The following is a 10,541-nucleotide window of genomic DNA, read 5'->3' on the forward strand; positions in this document are numbered from 1 at the left end:
ATTTTATAATTATACTATTTTATAGTAATTTTGTGTTCTAATACACACACACATATATATACAACAGTCTGTATATGTAGCTCTAATGCCAAAACCAAATTTTATCTTAAACTAGATAACAATCTTCTAACTTACTCAATAGGTTGATAAGCCAAGAGGGTTTGCAAGGGGTCTTGATCCTGAGCGGATAATTGGTGCTACAGATAGCAGTGGAGAGCTTATGTTCCTCATGAAATGGTAAGTCTTACCTCCTCAGTTCTTGTCTACATTAAGGGAGGGCAGGTAGTTGCATTTAGGCTAACAAGACAACTTTATTTCAGGAGTAAGACAGAGAAGCTGGTAGTCTGCTTATTGATGTATTCTTAGGGAAAAAAAGGCATCTGCAATCAGTATTTAATCCCCCTTCCTTCACAACTCGAAATAACTTTAGTTTCTCTTGGTTCAGTTTTACAGAAGTATAAATTTGAAAGGTAAATTCTGATAAAGCGTGGAAAAATTGGGAATGGTGTGGAAGAGCTTGATCTTGGTTGTGTCCTTGCTGAAGGAATGACAGGCAGAAATTAACCTTTACATGTTTCAATAAGCAGAAGCCAGTTGCCGGATAGCCAACCATTTAACCAGTCATAGTGCCAGCTGTTCTGCCTGCAACCAAGTGGAGTTGGAAGCAAATAGTGAAGGAAGCTGAGGCTGAGATGAAGAATAAACAGTATGAAGGAGAGGATTATCATTTTGGACTAGTAAAGAGGAGGAAAGTGGTGTGGGGACTTTATGCTGTTGGGAGGGTAGGTGAAGACCCACTTCATTAGCTACAGTGTTGACAGAAGCAGTTGTGAACAAGTAGGATAAAATTAGTACTTTTTTCCAGTGTTGAAGAGGTTGAATTAACGTTTGCTGGGGGGCAGATTTCTTGTGGTGGTGGGATGAGAAGAATGATAGCTTTCCACAGCCTTTGAGAAGGACATAATGTTCTGAATGGAGTCTAACTGAGTGGTCTCCAGAGAAATGATTTGTCATGTGACATGCATCAACTGCTGAAGATTAATGCTGTGGAACATTCTGTCTCCCTTCTGCCTTTTCAAATTCTCCATAAATTTTGTGTGAAACTTACAAAGTTGCAAAATATAGATCGTGACTGAATTTCTGTAGCGATAATTGGCAAGATCAAGCACAAAGGAAAGATACAAAAAGAAGCTTTATTTTCTGTTCAGTTGCAGTTGGTTAGTTTTTCGTAACTGATTGTAGGCAACAAACATAAATAGCAATATGTATGCACAAAACTGACTTCTAAAGGCAGCATGCAGTTCACAGTGGAATCTGAAGCATTTCAGGCTGGAAAGTTTGCTCTGTTACCCTAAGACAGCATCAAGAATAGCAGTTTGAAATACAGTGAGTTACTTGCATAAACAGTTGATACAATTTGGATGAGAGTACCACCTCTTTAGACTGATGCTGTAAAGTCTCACTTGGAAGTTTTGATTATGCTTTAAAAGACCAAGATTAGCAAAATTTTACTTCTTTCGTTACATACTGCAATAGATAACTGCATACATGTTTTCTCTGAATAGCATTTTCCTTTCAAACAGAAAAAATAAGGTAAGATAAAAACGTGGAAAGAAGACGCAGCTGTGAAACCTTGCCATTATCGTGGAAATTCTTGGTAGCTATAGAGAAAGGTATACTGAAAACCAATTTCTAGCTGATGTTCTTTTCAGAACTTATGAGTTACCAAGAGCTGCTAAATTGACTGAATCAATGATTATGCATTTTCTTAAATCCCATTCTCTTTTACATCAGGAAAGACTCTGATGAAGCAGATCTGGTGCTGGCCAAAGAAGCTAACGTGAAGTGTCCTCAGATCGTAATCGCTTTTTATGAAGAGCGACTAACTTGGCATTCATGCCCAGAAGATGAAGCACAATAATTGTTTGCATTGCTTTTTTATATATATGAATATTAAAACCTGAAATTTGATTTATTAGCAATGTGAGAAGCCTATGTTCTAACAAGAATCAAATTTGATATTATTTTTTTGAAGTAGTATGTTTTGCATCAACAGCAAGTAAATAAAAGCTTTCTGCAATTTGTTTCATTTATCACAGGAGAGCATTTGATACTACTACTTCCTCCATATTAGGTAACAGCTTTTATAAAACATTCATAAATTTCCATAGTTATTACAGAATCATAATGAATGTCTAAACAAACTCACAGATGTTTTGTAGTCTTCTGTACTATTGATGTGCATGTATCTTCTTTACCGAAACTTACCCCTTTAAACCTGTAGAGTCATTCTTTTTAGTATTTGGGATCACTTAGTCTCAAGAAGACCAGGTGAAAACTAACTTTGTAGTAATTTGAATGTTACCAGACTGTATATTGTTTACTTTATTGTAAATACTGGTGAACAGTGGTCAATAAAATAGTTTTATATTCTTCCTTTATACTGATAGGCTGTGACTCTTTTGAAGCGGTATGATATTTCTGAACTTTTGATATGTTAAGCTCTCAATTCATAATATATTTAACTGCAAGTTGTTTTTGGGAGTGTGTGTGGATTGATTAACTAATATTACCCCATTGCTACTCTGTAATCACAATGCCAGAAAAATGTCAGGCTTTAATTCTTTGTATTTTTTCAGTGAGCAGTGCCTGAGGCATAGTTCTTTTCAGCCAGGAGGGCCTGTGAAATGGATGTGCTTCGGGATCTTGCTGAAGTCACAGATAGCAGCCATACTGCCGAGGTGCCATACTGCTGTCACAAGGCCAAGTAGCCTCCCCAAGTGTATTGGGGGATATTTGACATGTGTTGACACCACCAGCCTTTGCTTTAATTTCAGGTATAGCATAACGAGCGGTGGTTCTCATGGAATTATTCTTCAGGCCGTCAGCTGAAGAATTCCTACATAGCTCTGCCTTTGAAGTGGAATAGTTTAATGGAGGTACTTAAAAGTCATATATTTTAAACAAGACTTTGTTTCTGTTTCAGTCCTAATTTTAAACAAGACTTCGTTTCTGTTTCAGTCCTAATAATCAGCTGCTTGGAGAATGCCTTCAGAAGGGCAGAAGTAAGGGGTGGGAAACTCAGGAGAAAGAATGTTGCCTATTTCCATTCTTTCTCCAGTTCCCATTGCTCTTTTCACTTAGTTTCATCTTCACGTTTTTTATTTGTGTTTTGACTACCATGGTATAGTTTGCCTTGAGCTGTGCCTCTCCATGTGTCAATGGCCAAGCTTGCTTCAGAATTCCCCTTACTTTAGAGTTTTGACTAAAAGAAAGTAATCATGTAATACGCTACTGTCACTGTCTGAGGTCAGACAGTTAAGATCGCCTCGCTATGTTTTCTTAGAAGGTTAAAAAAAGATGGGGGTTCCGTCATAGGATGTGCTGAGGAGCGGATGAAGGAATTTAGTCTGTGCAGGATGTTCTTTCGATACTCTTTTATAAATCATGACTGTAACTACTTGTCCTCACACAGTTTCAAAAGCCATTTACGTTGTGAATCAAAACTTGTCATTGTAAAACACTTTATTACAGTTCAACAATGCCGTGGTTAAACTGATGCTAAATTGCCTTTTTATGTGTAACAACTTTGCCTTGTCAAGAGTTTCAGTTACTGGGTTTGGGCAGAATTCAGTTGCTGTCTCTTTGTGGCTCTAGGAAAAATCTGATATCCCTGTTAGTGCAGGGGTTCCCTTGCACCAGGTAACAATAATTTCAGAGCTTAGCTAGCTTCTCTTGCCTGTTACTTACCCCATCTTTGTCATGTGTGTAAGCCTTCTGGAGAGTTCATGGCTTAATTTTTTGGGGCCTATAATAGGAATATTTATACACCTACTATATGATTCTGAAATACTTACTTTTCTACCCAGTAGCTTGAGAGATACATGGGCTAAACAAGAATTCCAAAGCAGCTGGCATTCTCCTGCCGGCTGCTTCAGTATAGAGTGCTTTTAAAGAGTCTTACAGCTGTTACTCTGCAGTTTGGGGTTTACTGTCTGAAACTTTGCAGATTCTATGCTTGTTTCCAGTGTCGATATCAAATTCCTGTGAAGTTGCTGATTCAAAGCAATACCGGTGAAACAGTGATGAAAGTTATCGGTTATTGTGAGTGGTAGAGGTAGAAATTTTTGTTGAAAGGTTGATTCTTTTCAATTTGTAACCCTTAAAAACCAGATGCAGCTTTTACATTATATTTGGTTCTTCCTTCTGACTGCCTGTGGAAGTGCACTGTATTCATGTTTAAAGAACTTTATGGCTTGTTAGACACAATTAATAGATTTCTGATTTTTTTTACATTATGATGGTAGAAATGCTGACTGCTACCTGTTTCCTTTTTTCCCCTCACTTTGTGTCACTTTTGACTCACTTTGTGTCAAACTGCATTTTAATAGCAATTACATGCAACACTTTAAAGTTACAAGTTATGTAAAATTATGCTGAATGTGCTGCATACATATGCAAAAAGTTTAAAAATGTTATTAATTTAAAATTAACTGGTTAAATAAATGAGATATCTTCTGTAGTTAGTGAGTTGTGCTGAGGTTTCTGTCCTCTGTTACACCAAAACAAATAGGTTCCAGACTGTAATTCCACAATCGCTCTGTGTTGATCGCTCTGGGGAAAAAAAAAAGAAAGCCCAAACCTCCAGCTGTGCTTGTTCCAGTACTGCTCACGCTGGCTGAAGAAAATACTCAAGTTAAATGTGACCAGGTAGTGTTAGGTTGTGCACATTTCAAATCAACATCCGTTATGGCATCATCCTCTCACAACCTGGTTCTTCCTCCTTTGTTAGGAAAGAAAAAACTTCTCATTTGATTACTAGTATTGGATTAATTGCACATTAATTAAAGAACAATTGCTGTTAAATGGAATAAAACAAATATTGTTGGTACCTGCAAAAAAAGCTATCAGTATCACCAGTGTATGTTACCAGTTCAGCACTAACAGATTGTACGTACTTCATGGTGATTCTTGTAGGTTTGTGATCCAGTCATCTTTAACACTGCTCGACAGTTTCTTGACAATAGAGTACATTTAGGACTCTGTATATGTTGCTGTAATTTCAAATGTAAGTAGAAGTACATTTTTCTTTGAATTGCAAAATATTATTTATCTTAATTACTTGCCTGAATTAGGCTCTTGTAGAACAAAAGATTGACCTCCTTTCCTGTTCTAAGAGCTTTCTGCAACATCTTCAGTGTTTTCCTTATTGTTGGTGTCCTTTGTTTGGAATTTCTTTCCAAAATGCCAGCTTCTATGCAATGTTTGAATTCGGCTGCTTATGTTAAGGCACATGTATTCTGCTGGCAGAGGCCTCTCAGCTTGGACTAGCAGCTAAGCTAGATTCGTTTCTAAGGTGCCTTCCCCAAAATGAAAAGTTTTGCTCCACAGACTTACTGCACCTTACTGCACCAGTCTTGCACCTTACAAGCTGAAGTGCAATCCTATAGAAATACGTCTGTATGGTTCCTGGGCCAAAAAGTGGCAGGGTCAAACAAAGCCACGGTTTCCTCTGTAGATTTATGAACCTGCATCTCCACTGGCTCGAGTGGTTTGGTTTTGCAGAGTGAGTATGCTGGCTATCTGTTGTGGAGCTTATGTGTCTGAGGTGTATACTGTTTGAGGGCAGTTTCCACTTGATAATGTTTGCTGTTCTCCCAGCCATTAGTTGTGACAAGATGAGAAAGCGTGCAGCAGCTGAAGTAAAAGTGTTTGGTGGTGCCTTCAACTCAGCAGGGCGAGGAAAGAACTGCAGAAGCTTTGAGCTTCACTCCTGCTTCTTCCTGTTTGGGAAGCTGTCAGCTTGGATAACATCGTTGTTTTGAAGTTCAAATGGAAAAATTCCATCTCCCAAAATCCCTTTCAGGGACTCCTATCAAAGTACTCTGGCCTCTCATTTCAAATTAAAAAAAAAAATTATGCAAAGGAAAATTGAAGCTCTTGCCCTAGAGAAGAGGTCCACCCCCATGCAAGTGGGAACAGTGCTTTTCTTCCTTGTAGAGTGCTGTGGGATTTAGTAATGTGGTGGGAGAATTGGATATGGAGCAGGGCTCCAGGTGGCACCTGCCAAATGGAAGTTCATGTTTCTACATCTAAAATGCCGTCATTTGATGGCATGGTGTCTGAGAATGCAGTGACCTTTTGTGATGGATTTCCTTACTAGATAATGGTTTTAGTAAATGGTCACGTACTTCCATTCATTGCAGTGCCTGCAAAATTATTTTAATCTGGTGAAAAGGTAGCCCTTCTGTGTATGGTGTTGGATGGCGGTGCTTGGTTTGTTTCCGTGGTTGAATGTACAGATCCCTTGGTTTGCCAGACCAGTGGAGCATCATTGACTTTTATGTCTGATTCCTCCTTTCCACAACTAGTGGTCTTATGCAGGTACACTGCTCTGCACAGAGTTCCCGTTTGAAATCTGTGTGCATTTTGGTTCAGAAACTTTATCAAAACCACTGGGCCTTGTTGCCTGACTTTTATAAGCAGGGTCAACAATCAGGAAGTTCTGCCTTTATAAAGAAAGGGCACATTAAAGAAACTTCGAATCATGGAATCATTTTGTTTGGAAATGACCTTTAAGATCACCAAGTCCAACCATAAACCGAATACTTTCAGGTCCATGCATGAAACCATGTCCCTCAGCACCCCATCTACTCATCTTTTAAATATCTCCAAGGATGGTGACTTCACCACTTCCCTTGGCAACTAGTTCCAGCGCTTGTAACAGTTCCAGTGCCAAAATTTTTCCTAATATCCAATTTAAACCTTCCCTGGCATAACATCAGGCTATTTTGTCTTGCCTTATCACTTGTTACCTGGGAAAAGAGATTGACCCCCACCTTGCTACAAGCTCCTTTCAGGTAGTTGTAGAGAGTGAGCTCTCCCCTGAGCCTTCTTTTCTCCAGACTAAAAAACCCCAGTTCCCTCAGCCGCTCCACGTGGGACTAGTGCTCTAGATCCTTCACCAGCTTTGTTACCCTTCTCTGGACATGCTCCAGCACCTCAGTGTCTTTCAGTGAGGGGCCCAAAACTGGACACACTATTCAAGGTGAGGCCTCACCAGTGCTGAGCACAGGGGGACAATCACTGCCCTACTCCTACTGGCCACACTATTGTTGATACAAGCCAGGATGCTGTTGGCCTTCTTGGCCACCTGGGCACACTGCTGGCTCATATTCAATCAGCTGTCAACTAACACCCCCAGGTCCTTCTCTGCTGGGCAGCTTTCCAGCCACTCCTCCCCAAGTCTGTAGCATTGCAGGGGGTTGTAGCGTTGCAGGACCCAGCTCTTGGTCTTGTTGAATTTCATACAGTTGACCTCAGCCCATTGATCTAGCCTGTCCGGATCCCTCTACAGAGCCTCCCGACCCTCAGGCAGATCAACACTCAATTGGCAGATCTCCCCATTCAAACTTGGTGTCGTCTGCAAACTGGCTGAGGGTGCACTCGATCCCCTCATCCACATCACTGATAAAGACAGTGAAGAGGACAGGCCCCAGTACTGGGAACACCTGAGGAACACCACTGGTGATGGGCTGCCAGCTGGGTTTTCAACTCCATTCACCACCACTCTCTGGGCCTGGCCATCCAGCCAGGTTTTTATCCAGTGAAGCATATGTCCATCCAAGTTTCTAGCAGGACCTGCCTCTCATAAACTCATGCGGACTGGGCTTGATTGCCGGGTTGTCCTGTGTGTGTCATGTGATGGCACTCAGGATGATCTGCTCCATAACCATCCACAGCACTGAGGTCTGACAGGCCTGTAGTTCCCAGAATATTCCTTCCGCCCCTCTTGTAGATGTATCTCACATTTGCTAACTGCCAGTCAACTGGGACCTCCTGGAGACCCAGGACTGCTGGTGAATGATGTGAAGTGGCTTCGTGAGCACTTCCACCAGTTCCCTCAGTACCCTTGGGTGGATCCTATCTGGCCCCATAGGCTTGTTTCTTGGATTATGAGGGCTTTGTTCTGTTCCTTGTCCCTCTCTTCCAGCTCAGGGGGCTGCATACCTGGGGAAAAACTGGTCTAACTATTAAAGACTGAGGCAAAGAAGACACTCAGTGCCTCAGCCTTTTCCTCATCGCTATGTTTACGTCCCCATCCAGTAAAAGCTGGAGATTCTCCTTAGCCCTCCTTTTGTTGTGAAAATTTTTATAGAAACATTTTTTATTGTCTTGTATGGCAGTGGTCAGATTAGTTCTAGTTAGGCTTTGACCTGTCTAATCTTCTCCCTGCACAGTCTCACAAGATCTTTGTAGTCTTCCTGAGTGGTCTGCCCCTTCCTCCATAGGCCAAAGACCTTCATTTTCTTCCTGAGTTCCAGGCCAAGCTCTCTGTTCTGCCAGGCCAGTCTTCTTCCTCGCCAGCTTGGGGAATGTCTTTGGGCACATGGGGACAGCCTGCTTATGCACCTTTAGGACCTCCTGAAGGATGTCCAGTCTTCCTGGACTTCTTTGCCCTTCAGCACTGCCTCCCAAAGGACTTTGCCAACCAGATTTGCAGAGTCAAGGCAAGGTTTGTCCTCCAGAATTCCGAGGTGGCAGTTCTACTGACCACCTTCCTTACCTCTTTGAGCATCAAAAGCTCTATCATTTCATGATCACTCTGCCCAAGACAGCATCCCATCACCCACAAGTCCTCTGTTTGCAAACAAGTCCAGAGGGGGTGCCTTCCCTAGTTGGTTCACTCACCAACTTGTCTAAGATACAAATGCGCTGATACTGCTTAATTTTATCCAAGGAAGTTTTACGACATAACCCTAAAGATAGTTCTAATGTCAAGGTAGGATGTGGAGACCATGTGCAATGTAGTATCACAAGATTTTAAGTGGAACACATTTGCCCGTTCAGAGCAAAGAGAAATGATGAGTCTTTGGATGGAAGATGAGCAAATCTCCACCTTGTTCACAACTTGAAGGTGTTTTAAAATCCACAGCTAAGAATATTTGCACATCTGAAGGCACATGTCTGCTCTAGGAAATCAAACTGAAAAGAAGATGGAGGGCTCGGGTTTTGGGTTTTGTGGTTTTTTTCTTCTAAATCATTTATAGATTAAATACTTTCAATTAGAAATGGTCTCTTTCAGCTAATGCCTCTGCTGTGTACTGCAGCATTGCCTTTTTCCATCATCATCTTCATTAGGCTGAAGGGTTTTCTTGGGCCTGAGATCCAAGACTCCGAATTGGTTTAACTTTATCGATAGAGCTCTTTATTTGTAGGAGTTTTACAGACTGAAAGACAACCTTGGGTATGCTTCTCATTGTTTTTATTTTGAGTATCAGCTAACCTGCTCCTAATGAAGCGGAACTGTAAGTTTCCTTCATGCTTTCATAGTGTAAGATCTATTCCTTTTTTTTGTTTTCTGCAGTGGTTTGATATTTTATGAAGATATGCTCACAGGCATAACATGTATATTGAAGCAAATTGATATTCTGGATGAACATTTTTCATACTGGAACACTGCTTTTTGGGCTTAACTTCTGAAATTGTTTCTCACAGCATTTCTACCTGAAGGGAGAACAAGGAAGAGAAGTCTCACAGGAGCACACTTCTGCAAGTCACAGCTCAGCTTTTCCCACTCAGCAGGTTTAAAACAAGAGTTTATACTTTCTACATATTTACTCAAGCTGGAACTTCAGACCTTCCAAGACTCACTTTCCTTGGTTTGATCCCTTTTACATATTTCACAGGACACATTCTCTTGGGGGAATTAGTTTCTCTCTGATTAGTATCAGGCTTAGCCACTGTACGCAGAATTCTTCCAAGAAGGAGCATCATGAGAGATTAGTCATGATAAGTTTAAATGCTGACAAGTTTGTGATTTTTGTTTTGTTTTGTTTTGTGATTCTCCTTCTATGTCTTGATACTTCAGAGTTTATATAGGCAGAGGAAATATTTGTATCCCAACTTCTCACCAGATTGATAGGTCTCTGGGCCCCCTGGGCACAGGGACTGCCTCGGTGCCAAGCACCCCAAAGACTTTCCTCCGAGGGATGCTGGGTGGAGGGGTGGCAGGTAGAGCTGTGGTGGAGCTGCAGCGGATGGGGCTGTGGGGGCCCTGTCACCCCTATGTCACAGTGCCACCCCCGGCGATGCAGCAGTTACAATACCCCAGGGCAGTGTCACGCTGCCAGCCTGCCTGGCTTCACCACTGGGACAGAGCTGGCCTGGGGACAGGCCGACGGGCTGGTGGAATTACTTGGAAGGGGTTGGTGGAGAAGCCCTTGAGGCTGGATGAGGCTGCTAGAGGTTCTCTGATGCAATTCCAGCTCTAGGTGGAGCCACATTCAGAGCTCAACTGGACAGAAATCCTGCTTCAGCCTTTGGGGAACAGAGAAGAACCACCAACCCCTGGAGGTGCCTGAGGCTCTCGGGCGTTTTCAGCTGGATAGCAGTGGCAAGAACAAGGGAATGCATTTCTGGCACTTGAGGAGCCCTGCAGAGCAAGCCATCCCCATCCTCTGCAGAGCCAGTTGCAGCAGCTATGAGAAGTGGGGTGCACGGATGTCCAGTGCCCTCCCCCAGTGCTTTGGAGCCCCCAC

General features: G+C 41.9%; 1 protein-coding gene across 1 annotated transcript; it reads left to right on the plus strand.

Moving 5' to 3' along the window:
- Positions 1–142: 142 nt before the first annotated feature.
- LOC104488718 (chromobox protein homolog 3) lies at positions 143–2,434 on the plus strand (the record flags this gene model as incomplete). Its single annotated transcript, XM_010133694.1, has 2 exons — positions 143–237; positions 1,795–2,434. Coding segments are annotated over 2 exons (222 nt in total), but the record flags the coding sequence as incomplete, so codon positions are not given.
- Positions 2,435–10,541: the final 8,107 nt, after the last annotated feature.

The sequence above is a fragment of the Buceros rhinoceros genome, unplaced genomic scaffold (genome assembly GCF_000710305.1).
Source record: "Buceros rhinoceros silvestris isolate BGI_N320 unplaced genomic scaffold, ASM71030v1 scaffold11323, whole genome shotgun sequence".
NCBI lineage: Eukaryota > Metazoa > Chordata > Aves > Bucerotiformes > Bucerotidae > Buceros > Buceros rhinoceros.